This window comes from Lissotriton vulgaris, chromosome 8 (assembly GCF_964263255.1).
Source record: "Lissotriton vulgaris chromosome 8, aLisVul1.2, whole genome shotgun sequence".
Taxonomy (NCBI): Eukaryota; Metazoa; Chordata; class Amphibia; order Caudata; family Salamandridae; genus Lissotriton; species Lissotriton vulgaris.
Genome location: NC_141696.1, coordinates 1,387,504,759 through 1,387,524,281, shown reverse-complemented (window position 1 = coordinate 1,387,524,281; position 19,523 = coordinate 1,387,504,759). Strand labels below are relative to the sequence as shown.

Below are 19,523 nucleotides of genomic sequence, written 5' to 3'. Positions count from 1 at the left end.
TGCATTACTCTCACCACAGCTATTTCCTAATAACATGCATTGTCGCTAACAGCTTGCCCTGTACCATTTTGAATGTTTTATTTCATTTTATGTTTTCCTTATTATTATTCTTATTTGATAACTTTATTGCGGTCATAGACCATAAAAGCACAGATAAAATACGTACATACAGGTATAGAATACATAAATAATTTTTTTTAAATGCATGATTAAAAAGTTATTAAACAGTAAGTTATCAAAATAATAGCATCAGACATAATTGATCACAGTTTGTCGCAATTCATTAGAGTAAGCCTTCTGCGCCACATACCATATAAAACAAGCATTTGCAATGCAATAGGTCTCGCATTTGAAAGAGTTTAAGCTATTGGCATTGTAAATGACAATGCATTTTATTTATCTGTTTTGCTACTTAACACATAAATAGAAGGCATTGTCATTTACATTTACAATGCCAATTGCTCAAATACTTGTAAATGCGAGACCTGTTCAAAGAAGCGGCCGCCATTGACCCTGCTGCTCAAAAAGTTAAAATGTGCATGGCGCGCTGAATGTTGCAGGAAAGCATGCCGTGCCTGCAGTAGGAGAAACTCATTAAAGAAAACAGTGCTCACAAACAAAAAAAGAATTAGGCAAAAGCAGGAGAGAGCAAAGAAGCAACACGGGAGAGCTGGGTAATCTGAAACTTTACAGCTATTGCAGATTCTGCAACGTTCGGAGTTTGAGAATTATTGTATAGTCCAATCGGAGTTTGAGAATTATGGTATAGTCCAATGAACAAAACATGTACGCAAATGTAAGCAAAGCAATTTGGGTATTGCGATGTATATGAACGGAAGTGACTGGCTACAAATTAACTATAGTGTCACTGAAGAAGCTGGCAGCCCTCTGCTTGAAAGGTGTTCACACATGCAAGATGTTTTAACCAAAATATATGGGGATGTGTGAGGAAACCACATAGTGAACAAATCATGTAATATGTGGTTTGTTAAATGCTATTTCAGGGAATACATTGATCAAATATAGCACCTTTGCTATCCTTATTAATACAATACTTTATATGGTGTGATTTCATTGATGAAGTTGCCCAGAATCCGTAAAAAAATATTTGTCCCGTAACGCAGGTCGTTTTGCATGGCCGATCCTCTGCATGTTTCACCTCATGGTGCTGCGCCTTTCTTTTTAAACCTGTCCTGTTTCCTGCTCTCCTACCGTCAGCATAGGCAGGACAGCTGACTGTGCGGGGTATGCAGGGATGCGTGATCATCTACACAAACAGCTTCACATTCACAGGCGCCATGGTGAGCTCGTTCTGTGGTGGGTTACATGTTTACAGCAACAGCATTCTTTCAGAGGAGCATCAAACAATTTTGCGAAGATTACTGTTTGAACGCAGCAGCCTATTCCACCAGAAGCAACATATCTTCACAAAAGCCATTAGATCTGCACTGACTGTAGCAGCCCAGGAATGCCATGATAAGCAATTAGCAGCATTTAAGGTGGAAGGGGGAAAAGCCACTAATAAAAGCACAGACAAAACGCCTACCATTAATTTAAAAACAAGAACGTTTGCAATCCACATTAGGAAGTAATTTCCTGCTACATAAGAAATACTACAGCAAATTGAAGAAGAACCTCCAAATTGCAGCATGTATGCCAAAATAGCAAATGGGGAGAAAAAAGTGTAGCCTCATTAACCGATGTGGAAAGACAGACATTGGTAGTAACAGCCATAATGAAGGTGGCACTATTATCAAAGAAATTGTCCGGTGAAGTCCATTGCAAGTGTGAAGAAGCGTGAATGAGAAAGGTGCATTTAGTAATTTCTCCAACAAAGTCAGTAGAAAATTATAAATATGAAATAACCCATTCACCTGAAAGCTGCATTGACCCCAAGGCCTGTGGTCTGAAAAAATGGAAGACACCAATGTGATATGTAAATGTGATCTCTACTTTTAACACAAAGGTAAAGTGCCCCAAGTAAATCATTCCAAACACTACAAACTGAAAACTTTTTTCATTTTATGTGTATTTTCTTAATTTTATGTAGCACTCATGTTGAACAAGAAGCACTTAATATCACAGGTAAAGAAAGATATAAGAAATACCGTACAGTATGAAAGCCAGCAAAGGTCTTACTGAAGCTGCAAAAGAAAAACAAGATGACGCACTCGATTCTACGTCTTCCGGAGACGAGCACACGCACACAAGCTGTTCCAATGTGAAGCGCGGGAAGCGCGTTCACGGATTCCAATGTGAAGCGCGGGAAGCGCGTTCACGGACGTGAATCGGCTCGTGCACCGAACTGTAGCTGGTCTATACTCCCTTCCCAGCCAACGTAGCAGCTATAATACTCGCTGCCGGCGGCAGCGCTCCGCGCTGCGAACGGCAGCGAGCCCTAAAAAGGGATACCGCAAACACAATAATAGGGGAGGTGTCATATCTTAAAATTCTAACAGCTTGTGCACATTGCCTTAAACCAAGGCTTCTGCATAACGGTGCCAGCCAACATCTCCTTATTGTACTATAAGCTGGGCAGAGGAATAAAACGTGAACAATATCCTCTTTATTGTTGTTACAGGCTGGGCAAATTCCCTCTTCTCGTCCATTCCATTTGCAAGTAAATGCCCCAATAGGTAGGCAACTATGTCTTAATTGTGTATTAAGTTTTCTTGCAAGGGGAGGCTGTATTAAGTCCAAACACTCCTCCCTCTTAGACACGAGTTTTACCTGCAAACATTCTGTAGACAAACTGCCCAACGTTGTCGAGCTATGCAGAAGGCTTAGGTTGTGATGTCTCAAGGAGGCCAAGAGCTCCGTTCTCTTCACTCCCAGACAGCTCACCTCCGGGGTCTCCCATAATTGGGGCATACCAATTTGGTGTGCAAGGGGTTTGATATGGGGTAACCAAGGGATATTCTTGATCTTTAACTGCCCCCAGACTGCAGCGAATTCAGCTCTATAGTCCTCGAGCTCAGGGACTGTCCAGAGCCTTCTCCAATACAAGAGAGGTCGAGCAGCTAGCAGTTCTGAGATGGACTCTAGGCCTAGATCTAATCTCAGGGGTCGAGCAGGGTGCTCTGGGGGAGGCCTATCAGGTTCCTCATAAAGGCCTGTTCCACCTTAAGAAGGCTTGGTGTACTCTTATGGCCCCAGAGTTCTGCACCATAAATCACAGCTAGTCTAGCTTGTGCCCCATAAACCTCAAGGGCTGGGGCAACTGGCTTAAACAGGGTTGTTCTCTGAAACTTGCCAATGCCCCCTCCTATCTGCGCCAACCTCAAAGCAGATTTGGATACCTGTGGGCCCCAGCTGAAATCTTCAGTCAGGGTAACCCCCAAGTATATAAAGGTTCTCACCCTTTCCAGCGGGACACCATTTAATACAGGGTTATGCCGGGTGTGCTTTGGGGGATCATAAACTTCGTCTTTGCTAAGTTTATCTCCAATCCCCTCAGAGCGCAAAAAGATACAAAACCATCCAGAACCCTCCGGATACCTGATGATGTTTGAGACAACAGCAAAGTGTTGTCTGCGAACATCAGAGCAGGTACCCGGCCAGTGGCCAACCATGGAGCATCACTGTCCCTGACCTTGTCCAGCTCACCCACCAGCCCATTTATATAAAGGCTAAAGAGCGTGGGAGCCAGAGCGCAGCCCTGGCGTACGCCTCTAGTTACGGGGAAGCGGGCTGATGATTCCCCGTTCTTCCCGCATCTCACCTTGTCGTAGTTCCCTGCATGGAAGCGCTTCTGGACGTCTAGCAGATAGGGCGGGAGGTCTAGTTCTTTCAGTACGCTCCATAGGCTCTCCCTGGGGACAAGGTCGAAAGCAGCCCGCAGGTCTACGAAGACAAGGTAGAGGCTGCCACCCTCTACTCTTGCTGTCTTCCAAAAAAGGACCTGCAACCTAAAGATTCGGTCCAGGGTCGAGATTCCAGCTCTGAAGCCGGCCTGTAGGGTAGTCAATAATTTTGCTCCTCCATCCACCCCAGCAATCTGTCCAGGAGCACTCGGCCCATTAGCTTCTGCGAGGTATCCAGGAGACTAATCGGCCGGTAATTTGATGGCACTAGGGGGCAGCCCTTCTTGAAGCTCACCACAGCTATTTCCTAATAACATGCATTGTCGCTAACAGCTTACCCTGTACCATTTTGAATGTTTTATTTCATTTTATGTTTTCACATATCAAGTCCCCTGATGAAGGATTAAGTTCGAAATGCATTGAGCAGAAATTATTGAATAACTGTTCAAACAATATATACTATGGAAACAATAGTATCAAGATGAAAACAAAATAAACTATAACTTCATGAACAATCTACACGGAAACTTTTGAAATGTATTTGAAGGGGTGCCCATCGGGGACGCTACTCTTACGGCAGACAGCGCTTGTTCACTTTATCATTAGCCCCACTCATTCATATCTAGCCGAAGAATATAGCATTTATTAACATTTCTTTATAAAAGCATATGCTACTACTGGGGGTCATGACGAGTACGTACATTGACGGGACTTTCCGTTCCAGCTACCTATACGATACGAAGAAACGATTACAATCCAAACGCCTTTGGAGACAGGGAAAGTGGTATTTTACACCAGCGTGTTACCCCAGGCTGCCTTTGAAGTGTGTGAGCTGGGCACGGATATGGTCTTCCTCTGCTTGTGGGCACATACTGTCCCAGAGATGTGAGACCTTGGTGACTCCCGTATTGCCAGCCTCTAGGGATTCAGGTATGGTGAATCGATAGCTGATGGTGCACTCGTGCCCGCTACAGCACCCCACACATTACCGTAAACCAACAACAGCCTCCCCTGTAAGCCGGGGCAACATCTGTGACCAAACACATCCGCTATCTCATTGCTTACCGCGCTGAGGCGAATTCCTCCGTGTGTCTGCGCCATCTTCGCTCGGGTTGTGGTAGACCGGAATCCTGATGGATGCTCGAGCAACTGCACCGCCTACGGAATCAACACAGAGGGACATCTCAAAATGAACATAGAAGAAGTACTAGCATCTAGCGGAACTAAATTTCAACAAGCGCGACGTCCATATTGAAACGTCGTCACTCAAAAGTTGAAAAAGAATATATAGAAAATAACATTACCTTTGTGGATTTGATCCTAAAAAACATATTTATATACTGTTTAATTTTATTTATAATTCCAATTCCAGTGTTCAGATACATATATTATATTTATTACTCACATATCAGTTGTCTTAAGTTAATTTGCTAATAACATATAAAACCAACAGCGAGAAAAGCCTTGGTCGGAGTTTCCGATCTGCTTTTTAAAATTATTTCAATGCGGCCATTAGCTGCGTTCGTATTTTCATGCAAAAAGTGGCTCAGACTTAGCCTAATAAACGCCCAGCTGCCTTTTTAGTTACCATATCCAAAACAAAAGAGGGACTCAACTTCCAAAGCTTTCAGACTATTTTTTTCCTGAACGATGCCAGCTATATGGGAAATCGAAAGCAAGCGACGTGACACACCCCCTTCCCATCTAAGATGTCAATGTCATAATATTTGAAGAGTTTTATAGAGCGCGATCATCACCCGTCGGGGTTTCAGAGCACTGTAGAAATAGCAGACAAGTAATCCAATATAGAGTAAGAAAGCAATTGTGAATAAGCAAGCAACAAAATAAATGCGATGTAACAACCGATTGGGTAGATTCAGGACCCAGGGAGTCTATGTGAAAAAATTCCAGCCGAGTTAATCAGGGTTATTACTGAAGTAATTTGTTCATTTGAAGACGTTTCCCGTCTTTTTTAGGTCTCGCCACGCATTGCACATGCACTGCATAGGAGACCTTTAGCCGTCGTGCAGCTGTTTTTCCAAGCACATTCTCGTGCTTGTGGCTGCATTTTTTATTTTTATTTTTCATTTAATGCGATTTTATATAGCGCAAACTTTACCCGAAGGTGTCAGAGCGCTTTACATAAGAACCAGTTGCAAAACATAAGGACTACGGATTACATGTGTTACATAAAAGATACATACAGAAAAAAATTGCAAATGTACAATATGTAGAGTCACACAAGGAAGAGATACAAACAGAAAGAAAAGATATGAATGGAAATACTCTAAGAGTCACATAGGAATGGTAGAGACTACAAAGGTCTATTGCATATGCTAGTGATTAGAATTATCTCTATATACATAGGGAAGGGATACAAGTGGATATACTCTAACCCCCACATGCATCAACCTATTTAGGAAGTGCAAACGGTGCAAATCGGTAAATTCGGCCGTTTGCGCTTCCTAAATACGTTTTTGGTATGCATGAAACATTTTTTCAAAATTCGTTTTTTTTTGCATTTCCTAAAAATATGAATGCATTTAAGGAATCACATTTGTGCGATTCCTTAAATGTAATGCATCAGTTTTTTAAAAAAATGCGAATTTTGAAATAGGAAGTGCAAATTAACACGAGGTTGACCCTCGTGTTAATTTGCAAAATTGTTTCAAAAAGCACAAAAATGCATTTTGAAAAGTGTCATGTTACAGACACACATGTCCTTAGAACATGTGTGTGTGAAACATGCACTTTAAAATACATTTCAGTGGTGCAGTGGGGGGCCTCTAGGCCCATAGGAATCAATGTAATGCCATTCCTTAATTGCGATTCGCAATTAAGGAATCGCAAATTCCGAAATTTAAGAAATCCTAAAAAAATGTTAGGATTTCTTGATGCATAGGATTTTGCATAGGAATGGTAGAGAGTACAAAGGCTACTTCATATACTAGTGATTAGAGTTATCTCTATATACATAGGGAAGGGATACGGATGGATATACTCTAAGAGTCACATAGGAATGGTAGAGACTACAAAGGTCTACTGCATATACTAGTGATTAGAGTTATCTCTATATACCTAGGGAAGGGATACAAATGGATATACTCTTAAGAGTCACATAGGAATGGTAGAGAGTACAAAGGTCTACTGCATATACTAGTGATTAGAGTTATCTCGATATACAGAAAAGCAGAGTTCCATTAAATGGGGTCGAAGGGGGGATGCAGTCACAGCACCAAGGGAGGGTGGGAGGGATACAATGGTATGGAGAAAAGGCAGATCAGCAAAGGGAAGAAACATTTGAGGATCGTCAAGGGGGAAAGGGTTAAACGACGAGGGAATGGACTAGATGGCGGGTCAGAGTCCAGAGAAAAGCGGCCGAGATCAGCAGCAAAATGGCGGCCAGGACAAAAGAAAAAGTTCAGAAGTCCAGGAGAGTCCGTGGCGTAGTCTCTTTCATTCGAATGTGGCTGCAGTTGGGGTTTTTGCGAACCCTGAATTTGACTGTGATGGGACTTGTGGCACAGGATGTGCTATTCGCTCAGGATAAAACAATTTGGTGAAGTGGAGAAGCCAGGATTAGATTGGCAGCAGTGCCCGCGGGCTACGCCAGAAACACGCTTGCAGCGGGGGCAAGATTGGCAGCAGTGCCCGTGGCAGGGGCAGATCAGGTAGTCGGCAGTGCCGGAGATGGTGTACAGCTTGCGGAAATACGCAGCGGCGTGCCACAAGCAAGAGTGTGTGCTTGGAAAAAGAGCAAACAGCTGCTGCTTAGCGCGCGCGCACGTGCATTCCCCCACCCCTCCCACTTGTTTTCTCCATCAAATTTTGTCTATGTTTTGTTTGTACTGTCTGCTACCTTCTAATTTTGTATAATGAATGTCTAAATGAATATTAATTTTTTATACAAATGTTTAATTATGATATACTATAGAGATCTAAAACTCAGAAAATATTGAAAATATCATCACTAAATAAAATGACATGGATTTTGAATATTTTGGCCTTACATATTCGGTTTATGGGTCATAATCTTGGTTAATCAAGTGGGGTGGCTTACACATAGATTCTTCTAGACCTGTGATTGCTCATGTCACTAGTTGGACTGACTTAGCTATAGACCGTTACCTATAATGTTTTCTTCCCTATGTATAGCGAGTCTATTCAGATATACAGTCGTCCCCTTTTTTCAAACCAAAAAAAGTTACTGCCCCTTTCTCTCAGACACATGGCTCAGCTGTTTCTTTTCATTTTCATGCTTGTCCAATTCAGCCAAGTTCCTCTGCACAACAGTCTGCACCATCACTTCAGCTTGAAGTGTAGTGGTGCTATTTGCTCCTCTCTGCTATACTCAACTTTTATCTCGCATTAACTCTGTATGGTATGATCAAGGGTTGTTGTTGTTTTACACCCCTCCTTGCGCCTGCTCAGACCCCAACATTTTCATCATGGGTTGCGTTCCCAACATCCTGGATTAAACTGGCTCATCCAGGTCCCATTTTATTTTCATGCAAATCATCCCCCACGCAGCAAGTGATGAATCAAGAGCAGAGCAGGCCTTCTAACCCTTCAAGGCCAGTCCATTCCGTACACGATTACAGTGCTGGTAAAAGCATTTACACACTGTGGCTTTATAACTCAGAAAACCTAGGGCAAGTAGGTGATCTGTAAACCTTAGAGCAAAGTCTTTCATCATGTCAAGGGATAGCATACAAGTTTCCAACTAAACAAATATAATACCTGAAATGTCTGCAGACTCTTTATAAAGCTATATGTAGTATCCTTACTGCAGCCTTATTATGACATTGTTTTTCGAAATTGGATAAGGTGCGTATAACTATACAATATCAGGTTGTAGGAAGTGGCCCATGAGTTAAACATCATCGTCAAGGAAAGGGCCGCAGTCGGAGTACTTTGTGATGTTGTGAAGCTGTGATATAGCTATTCCAATTGAATATGAACGCTGCAGATAAATTATACTTTAACACATCATGAATAATCACAGAAAATCTCTCTCTCACACAAAACAGATTGTTAGCAAAAAGAATCTTGAGCATTAGTCAGCGCCAGCACAGCATCGTTCAGCGCCACCACAGCTTCACTCTGCGTCACCACAGCTTCACTCTGCGCCACCACAGCATCAGTCTGCGACACCACAGCATCACTCTGTGACACCACAACATCACTCTGCGCTACTACAGCATTGCTCAGCGCCACCACAGCATCACTCAGCGCCACTACAGCATCACTCTGCGCCACTGCAGCATCACTCAGCGCCACCTCAGCATCACTCAGTAACACCACTGCATCACTCAGCACCACCACAGCCTTACTCAGCAACACCACTGCATCACTCAGCACCACAACAGCATTACTCAGTGCTACCACAGCATCACTCAACTCCACCACAGCATCACTCAGCACCACCACAGCATCACGCACCACCACAACAGAATCACTCTGCACCACCACAGTATCACTCAAATTCACCACAGCATTACTCAGCGCCACCACAGCATCACTCAAGGCCACCACAGCATTTTTCAGGGCCACCTCAGCATCACTCAGTGCTACCACAATATCACACAGTGTCATTACAATATCACTCAGCACCACAACAATATCACTCAGCACCACCACAGCATCATTCAGCACCACCACAACATCAGTCAGCGCCACCACAGCATCACTCAGCACCACCACAGCATCACTCAGCACCACCACAGCATCACTCAGCACCACAACAGCATCACTCAGCGCAACCATAGCATCACTTAGCACAACCACAGCATCACTCAGCATTACTATGAATCACCCTCACTCTATCAATCGCCCTCCCTCTATCTATCTATCTATCGCACTCACTCTATCTATCTATCGCACCACCACAGCATCACTCAGCACCACCACATCATCACTCAACACCACAACAGCATCACTCAGCATCACCACAGCATTACTCAGCGCCACCACAGCATCACTCAGCACCACCACTGCATCATTCAGCCCCACCACTGCATCACTCAGCGCAATCATAGCATCACTCAGCACAACCACAGCATCACTCAGCATTACTATGAATCACCCTCACTCTATCAATCGCCCTCCCTCTATCTATCTATCTATCGCACTCACTCTATCTATCTATCGCACCACCACAGCATCACTCAGCACAACCACAGCATTACTCAGCGCCACCTCAGCATTACTTAGCGCCACCACAACATCACTCAGATCCACAACTGCATCATTCAGCACCACAACTGCCTAACTCAGTGAAACCACAGCATCACTCAGCACCACCACAGCATCAGTCAGCACATCCACATCATCACTCAGCACCAACACAACATCACTCTGGGTCACCACAGCATCACTCACTTTCACCACAGCATCACTCACCTTCACCAACGCATCACTCAAAAACACCACAGCATTATTCAGTACCACCACACAGTCACTAAATGCTACCACAGTATAACTCTACAGCGCCACAGCATCTATCAGCATCACCACAACATAAGGCAGCAACACCACAGCATCACTCAAGACCACCACAGCATCACTCAAGGACACCACAGCATCACTCAGTAGCACCACTAGTAGCGGTGCTAGTAAGTGTGGTGGCAGCACTACTGAAGGTCCGCTCAGCGCTGGGGGCAGACTGCGAGCTACCGGCATTATGTGGAGCTCTCCATTCCCGGCGTGTTCTTACTTTTTTAACAGCTTTATAGCGCCTGGCAGCGCGACCTTTTAAAATTGCTGAAATCTTTTCATTTCTTACCTTGCTATATTTGGGCCAGACAGCGGGTGACTTGAGACTCGTTTTCCTGCATAGGGTGTGCCTCCCTGCCCCGGTCCATCACGGCTGACGTGCCGATTGCTGTGGAGGGCAGGCGCCATCTTAGGTGAGGACCTGGTTCCCGGCGGTGACGCGTGTTGCGGTCTAGCTGGGGGTGGGGTTTGGCTTCAAATTGACCACAGGCTTGGGGCGCTCCGCGGTGCTAGTAAGTGTGGTGGCAGCACTACTGAAGGTCCGCTGAGCGCTGGGGGCAGACTGCGAGCTACCGGCATTGTGTGGAGCTCTTCTGTTACCCCTCTCCATTCCCGCCGTGTTCTTACTTTTTTAACAGCTTTATAGCGCATGGCAGCGCGACTTTTTAAAATTGCTGAAATCTTTTAATTTCCTACCTTGCTATATTTGGGCCAGACAGCGGGTGACTTGAGACTCGTTTTCCTGCATAGGGTGTGCCTCCCTGCCCCGGTCCATCACGGCTGACGTGCCGATTGCTGTAGAGGGCAGGCGCCATCTTAGGTGAGGACCTGGTTCCCGGCGGTGACGCGCGCTGCGCTCTAGCTGGGGGTGTGGTTTGGCTTCAAATTGCAATGGCTCCCCTGAAGCGCAGCGGACGAGCGCAGCGGGCGCGACGATGGCGTGCCGAAGGCGCGCCTAAGGTAAGCCCGTCTGCGCCCATTCGCGGCCGACCGGGGCTAGGGGCTACTCCCCCTGCCCGTTCATTCAGATATTCTTCCTCTTATCTTTATCATCTGCATGCTAATTGGCCTCTTACAGCTATTACTCGATTGAAACTCGAGTCATTGGGGTTACTATGCATCAGGGATTCGTTCCCTGAGGTTTCTTCGCCCCCATCACAAGCTTCTGCTGCTCTCTCCTCTCTGCCCCCCCTCGCAGGCACTGATCCCTCTCCTACTAAAGGGCCTCTGTTATTAAAACTCACAGTGAGCTATCTTAACACTCGCTCACTGGTTAGACACCAGTTGGAAACTTTTAATTACCTTGACTCCGTGAAACCCGATATATTGTTGTTGACTGAGACCTGGCTCAAAGCTGAATCTACCCCAGACATTCTTGTGGCTATCCCTCCTGGCTACTATATTCTGCAAGCAGACCGAGCCTCTGATAGGCCAGTTGGAGGAGTAGCAGCGGTTATTACATCCTCTATTAGATTCTCTTCTCTAACTACGGTCTGTATTCCTTTGGTTGATTATCTTGTGCTGAAACTGGAATCCTCAGCCACACCCCTGATCTGTGTGTTAGCATATCGCCCCCCTCAACCCATGCCTAATTTTTTGACGCTGTTTGGTGAGATGCTCTCTGAACTTATTATTAATAACTCTAATATCCTAATTTTAGGAGATTTTAATTATTGGCCTTTTGATAAAAAAGAGAGTGCTCGCTCCATCATGTTTTCGGATCTTCTATCCGGTATGAACTGTCGCCAAAACACATAAATACCCCAACCCACATTAAAGGTCATGTCTTGGACCAGGTCTGGACATCTAACGTGGAGATTTCGGCTCCCTTTATTTCCCCCTGCTTATGGTCAGATCACTTCATAATTTCTTTTCCCCTCACAGTTAATCCCTGGCTCAGCAGAACTCTGCAGAGCAACTTTCACGCCCGGAATTGGAATAGGGCGGACCTTGGTGAATTTGTTGATCTACTCAAAATTTCTCCCCCCCCCCCAGCCAATTCTACTGACTCCATCGATACCCAAGCCTCAGCTCTTACGAACTGGCTTGTAACAGCCAGTAATGTCATCGCCCCGCTCAAACACATCAAGCTTAAGCGTCCACATGACGCACAAAAGTGGTTTACTGAAGATCTCAAAGCTTTAAAGTTCGAGTTAAGGCAGGCTGAGCATCAATGGCGGCGAGGTTATGCCGCTGACACAAAATTGTGGTATAGATCCCTGCTCAAAGAATATAAAATTGCGATTTTATCTGCTAAGACCTCCTATTTCTCACAAAAAATTGTTAACTCCGCGACTAAAACGAAAGACATCTTCTCCATAGTGGAGGAGTTATCACACCCGGACAGGATTACCATCAAACCTCTTCCCTACCAAGCGCTCTGCGACTCCCTTAATCAGTTTTTTGTGGACAAGATTGCTAATATCAAAAAGAGCATCTCTCTCGCTGGCCCCCCTCTCTCTGCTGGGTCCGCTCTTTCTTTGTCTTTTCCTAATTTGCAGCAACTCACTCAGATTCCCTCTATCTCAGAGGATGAGTTTTCAACTTCTGGGTCCCCGACTGACTGTTGTCCTCCTCTGATCCTTCACGAGGCTTTTACAGCCTGCCCGCTTCCCCCTTTGAGACCTTTGAATTTGTCCCTGGCTTCCGGTTCGGTTCCCAGCTCTTTCAAGGTGGCCGAGGTCGTGCCCATTTAAAAAAAACCTACGGCAGACCCGACGATTATGAGTAATTCTCGCCCCATTTCCCTCCTTCCCTACCTTAGTAAAGTGCTGGAGTCTCATGCACCAACACCCTGAGCTCCTTTATTGAGCACTCCCAATATCTTGACTCCCAACTGGCCGGTTTTAGACCCGCCCATTCTACGGAGTCAGTTATACTCTCAGTTATGGAAGAACTGCGGAGAGGAGCGGACTCTAACATCAGCCAGGTCTTGGTGCTCCTGGATTTGTCGGGCGCCTTTGACACGGTCGACCATAATATTTTGGTCGACCGTGTCGGGGAGGCTGGCATCCGGGGCACCGCTCTGGACTGGGTTTGCTCCTTCCTGTCTAATCGCCATCAGGCGGTTCGGCTCTCCCAGTTTACCGCTGACAGGTTAGGTCTACCTTGTGGCGTCCCGCAGGGTTCCTCTTTATCCGTCCTTCTTTTTAATTTATATTTGACCCCTCTTATCCGGTCTTTACGAGGCAACCATGTCACCGCGTTTAATTACGCGGATGACATTCAGCTGATTTTTAATTACGATGGCTCGGCGGAGTCTAATCACACTTTCCAGTCCACCCTCTGCCACATCAGCGATTGGATGGGGGCTAACCATCTGAAGCTCAACCCCGACAAGACTGAATTGGTCCTTGTCGGGGGTGCCGCCAACCCATGGAAATCCACCTTCTGGCCGGCGAGCTTGGGCTCTCCCCCTAACCCAGTCGACTCAGCAAAAAGTCTGGGCGTTATCATCAGCAACGATCTCACGATGAAGCCCCAGATTGATGCTGTAGTCTCTTCTAGCTTTTTTCAGCTCCGAAAGATCCGGAAGATAGCCCGTTTTTTGACCACTGAAGCACTTACCTTAATTCTGCTGGCCTTAGTCATTTCAAGAATCGACTATGCCAATTCACTTTATGTAGGCATCCCGTCCTATTTGTTGAAGAGGCTGCAGCTTATTCAGAACCAGGCTGCACGCCTCATCCACCACCAGACCAGGCACCGGCATGTCAGCCCCCTGTTAAAATCCCTTCACTGGCTTCCTGTGTCTGAGCGGTGCAAATTTAAGCTAGGCTGCATTATCTTCAAGTACCTTGCTGGTTTGAGCCCTTCCTTTATTTCTTCATCATTGCACTCTTATGTTCCTGCCCGCAATCTCCGTTCCTCCCACCGTGCCTTACTTAAGGTCCCTGTTTTTAAACGTAAGAAACATGGAGGTTCAAGATTCTCATTTCTTGCCCCTTCCTTTTGAAACTCACTCCCTCTGAGCATCAGACTCGCTTCTCCTTATGTACGTTTTAGATCTCTTCTCAAAACCTATTTGTTCCGTAATGCCTTCTGTTAATGCCTACGTGTTGTGAACTGTCCCCCCCCCCTGCTGCTCGAGCGCCAAGAAACCGCTAGGTGTTAGCTGCGCTTTAAAAGTAATTTTTACATTACATTACATTACATTACACCACAGCTTCACTATATGCTACCACAACATCAGTCTGCAGCACAACAGCATCAATCACCATCACCACAGCATCCGGCAGCGCCACCACAGCATCACACAGGACCATCACTCAAGGCCAGCACAGCATCACTCAACGCTACCACAGCTTAACTCAAAGCCAGCACAACATCACTCAACAGCACCACAGCATTACTCAGTGTTTCTTACACTTTTTACTTACAACTTCTCAGCATGCTGCACAGCAGCCACACTTATCTACTGCACAGCTTGGAAACATTAGCAAAGTCAATAGCCCTACCTAAACACTTATAAGGCCCCCCAATGCATAGCCAATAGGTCTCGCCTTTAGAACATTATAAGTATTTAGTTATCCAGCACAATATCCTTGATTAAACAACATCAAATGTTGCATGGCTAAACCCTTATAAGGTCCCAAAAGCAAGACCTATTGGCTATGCCAATGCTTGTTTTAAGGAGGTCGTTGAGGGGTTTGACCTGATTATGGGCGGTAGTGCATTCCATATCCTTGGGTCTAAGCCGGAGAAGGAGGGGTTGTAGGTTCTCTTTTTGTTGATCTGCTGCGATTTCAGCAATAGGGAGTTGGCAATTTTTAAGGAACGACCACTCCCAGACAGTTCCAGTTCAGAGCTTGAAAAATCCACTTGCCCATCCTCATTTGCGAGCCAGATTTAATTAGGAAGAGCTATTTTTAGGTCCTACTGTCATGTTCTTTAGGATAGTCCCATCATGTACAAACCGATTACATACATTGTGACCCACCCACACAACATAACGGTCCTAAGCACAGGTGACCTTTTACCTGGTAGGTTACTTCTGTCTCTTCGACAACCAGGCTCTCGGTATCCTGTCTTAATCCCTGTACCTGATGTACATAAACATGTCCCCAGGCACGGTAAATTTTTCTGTATGAGGGATATCACTTTTTTTCAATCCATGGCCAACAGCCAGTTGTGCATGAGTGTTTTTGTTAGAAAAGGATTAGCAAAGGATTACTGAATGTTTTAAAAACATATCGATTCTGGAACCACCAGGGAGTGACCACTTTAGTATAAAAGACTCTCACTTTCCCTTACAGAAAAGAGGAGAATTCCTTTCAGGCTGGACCGAGACTCTACAGGCTGATCCTTCGACAGGCAGAGACCTGACATCCATAGCAGGGTGCTATCCTCAATGCAGAGATGGGGTCCTCCATTCAGAACCATCAGGTGAGGGGTTATTACTTCCACTGGGGATTCTTGGCTCCATTAGGATCCATACTGACATTTACATACACAGGTTTCACCCACTTACCTAGGCTTGGTACATTTAAGTAGGCTACACATCATACGAGTACGTCAACACCATTGTTTTATATAATATGTTTTTATTCATTTTATTAGCACTATGGTAGAAATGTATCTACTTTTTACGATATTGGTACTAGCGATTACATTTGTCTGCTCCTGTCTTTTGATTGTTGCAGCTAATATGTTTCATACTAGACTGACGCTTGATCAATAAATAATTATTGAAACAGTTCCAATCATCATTCTATGTGTATTCTAAGAAAAGCAAGCACAAGTAACTGAGCGAAAAATACCGTATTGTTTCCACGATACCTGAGGGATCAGGGTTTTCATGTTCAGTGGTTGCCAGACACTACCTTTACCGCTGTAGAATACAGGGGGGTGATAGTGGCACTGCAGAGCTAGCTGGTCTAATGCCCAACTCATCCTGTGGGGGTGTCCAAAGTCTGTCTGCACACCAAGCCCTCAGTTTAGGTCATTGTTGTACCTGCTGCTCAGCCAGTATGAGTGTGGCATGGAATGTTGGTATGGATGGAATGTTGGATGTCTGTGAGTGTCAGTTGGGTATGAACTAAGCAGCAGGATGGCTGCTTCTGGTGGGGTTCCTTCTTGCTACAACTTAATAAAGAATCTAACTAATCTACGCTTGGAGTCTGGACTATATTTTGATTACAACATTTGGTGATGATCCTGAAGAAGAATCCACGTGTGCCACCTAAAGGAAACTGAAAATTACCTTACAGAAACTTGACAGAAACAGAAAATTGAAGCCCAAGGAAATCACAAGGTAAAGGACTTTTTACGGAAATCAAAAGTATGTATTTATCTGGCACCCCTGAACCCCACCAGTGACTCTGTCATCGGTCGCCTTACAACCCAAGCGTGCCAGATCCTGCGGTGTTTTAAGTCTATGTGATCGGGGGCAAAGATTGAGCCCCAGTGGGAAGTGCTGACGACGTGATGGTGTCGGGCACTGTCAGGATTCACACCTTGTAATATGGTGATCAGGGGCAAAGATCAGGCCCCGGTGTGAAGTGATGACACTTGATGGTGTTGGGCACTGTCAGGATTCACACCTTGAAATATGGTGATCTAGGGCAAAGATAGGGCCCCTCTGTGAAGTGCTGACGATGTGATGGCGTTGAGTACTGTGAGGATTCACACTTTGAAATATGGTGATTGGGGGCAAAGATCGGCCCCCGGTGTGAAGTGCTAATTGCATGACTACTGATGGAGTCTCAAATGTGGGCAAAGATCATGCTCCGGTGTCTTGTGATGGTGATGGGAACTTTTCAACTCTGACGCTGGAATATTCCTCAGCATATTTAACAACAAGGGGTGGTGATAGACAGAGTTTCTGAATTAAGCAGAATACTGTCACCCAGTCAAGAGATCAGGGCTAGATCCAACACCGTTTTTTAGCTCACTGCACCATCCCAGCTCAGAACCTGGCAATATGCAAATTAGTCTGTTCCTGTCCCAGTGCATGATGGGAACAGGGCAAACCAAACTACCAAGCCAATTCTTACACTGGGAAGGAAACAAGCTTCCGGGGACCGGTTTCTGGCATTTCAGCCGTCGTCGGCCCGGCTTGCTTGAATCCTGATGGTGCAATGAGCAAGGGACTCACATCTGAGTATACCCTTCCACGCTTAGGGTGGACAAAATATTTAACAACAAGGGGTGGTGATGGACAGAGTTTCTGAATTAAGCAGAATACTCTCACCCAGTCAGGAGATCAGGGCTAGATCCAACACCGTTTTTTAGCTCACTGCACCATCCCAGCTCAGAACCTGGCTATATGCAAATTAGTCTTTTCCTGTCCCAGTGCATGATGGGAACAGGGCAAACCAAACTACCAAGCCAATTCTTACACTGGGAAGGAAACAAGCTTCCGGGGACCGGTTTCTGGCATTTCAGCCGTCGTCGGCCCGGCTTGCTTGAATCCTGATGGTGCAATGAGCAAGGGACTCAAATCTGAGTATACCCTTCCACGCTTAGGGTGGACAAATTATTTAACAACAAGGGGTGGTGATTGACAGAGTTTCTGAATTAAGCAGAATACTCTCACCCAGTCAAGAGATCAGGTCTAGATCCAACACCGTTTTTTAGCTCACTGCACCATCCCAGCTCAGAACCTGGCTATATGCAAATTAGTCTGTTCCTGTCCCAGTGCATGATGGGAACAGGGCAAACAAAGTACCAAGCCAATTCTTACACTGGGAAGGAAACAAGCTTCCGGGGACCGGTTTCTGGCATTTCAGCCATCGTCGGCCCAGCTTGCTTGAATCCTGATGGTGCAATGAGCAAGGGACTCACATCTGAGTATACCCTTCCCCGCTTAGGGTGGACAAAATATTTAACAACAAGGGGTGGTGATGGACAGAGTTTCTGAATTAAGCAGAATACTCTCACCCAGTCAAGAGATCAGGGCTAGATCCAACACCGTTTTTTAGCTCACTGCACCATCCCAGCTCAGAACCTGGCTATATGCAAATTAGTCTGTTCCTGTCCCAGTGCATGATGGGAACAGGGCAAACCAAACTACCAAGCCAATTCTTACACTGGGAAGGAAACAAGCTTCCGGGGACCGGTTTCTGGCATTTCAGCCGTCGTCGGCCCGGCTTGCTTGAATCCTGTTGGTGCAATGAGCAAGGGACTCACATCTGAGTATACCCTTCCACGCTTAGGGTGGACACAATATTTAACAACAAGGGGTGGTGATGGACAGAGTTTCTGAATTAAGCAGAATACTCTCACTGAGTCAAGAGATCAGGGCTAGATCCAACACCGTTTTTTAGCTCACTGCACCATCCCAGCTCAGAACCTGGCTACATGCAAATTAGTCTGTTCCTGTCCCAGTGCATGATGGGAACAGGGCAAACCAAACTACCAAGCCAATTCTTACACTGGGAAGGAAACAAGCTTCCGGGGACCGGTTTCTGGCATTTCAGCCGTCGTGGGCCCGGCTTGCTTGAATCCTGATGGTGCAATGAGCAAGGGGCTCACATCTGAGTATACCCTTCCACGCTTAGGGTGGACAAAATATTTAACAACAAGGGGTGGTGATGGACAGAGTTTCTGAATTAAGTAGAATACTCTCACCCAGTCAAGAGATCAGGGCTAGATCCAACACCTTTTTTTAGCTCACTGCACCATCCCAGCTCAGAACCTGGCTATATGCAAATTAGTCTGTTCCTGTCCCAGTGCATGATGGGAACAGGGCAAACCAAACTACCAAGCCAATTCTTACACTGGGAAGGAAACAAGCTTCCGGGGACCGGTTTCTGGCATTTCAGCCGTCGTCGGCCCGGCTTGCTTGAATCCTGATGGTGCAATGAGCAAGGGACTCACATCTGAGTATACCCTTCCACGCTTAGGGTGGACAAAATATTTAACAACAAGGGGTGGTGATGGACAGAGTTTCTGAATTAAGCAGAATACTCTCACTCAGTCAAGAGATCAGGGCTAGATCCAACACCATTTTTTAGCTCACTGCACCATCCCAGCTCAGAACCTGGCTATGTGCAAATTAGTCTGTTCCTGTCCCAGTGCATGATGGGAACAGGGCAAACCAAACTACCAAGCCAATTCTTACACTGGGAAGGAAACAAGCTTCTGGGGACCGGTTTCTGGCATTTCAGCCATCGTCGGCCCGGCTTGCTTGAATCCTGATGGTGCAATGAGCAAGGGACTCACATCTGAGTATACCCTTCCACGCTTAGGGTGGACAAAATATTTAACAACAAGGGGTGGTGA

At 45.7% G+C, this 19,523-nt stretch overlaps 1 protein-coding gene across 1 annotated transcript in view; it reads right to left on the bottom strand.

Annotated features, from left to right (window-relative positions):
- MORC3 (MORC family CW-type zinc finger 3) overlaps window positions 1-4,991 on the bottom strand; it is a 793,723-nt gene extending 788,732 nt beyond the window's left edge. The window contains exon 1 of the mRNA XM_086935396.1: window positions 4,869-4,991. Coding sequence (XP_086791522.1) covers window positions 4,869-4,904 — 36 coding nt within the window. The 5' untranslated portion in view covers window positions 4,905-4,991. The remainder of the gene's footprint in view (window positions 1-4,868) is intronic.
- Between the last annotated feature and the right edge of the window lie 14,532 nt (window positions 4,992-19,523).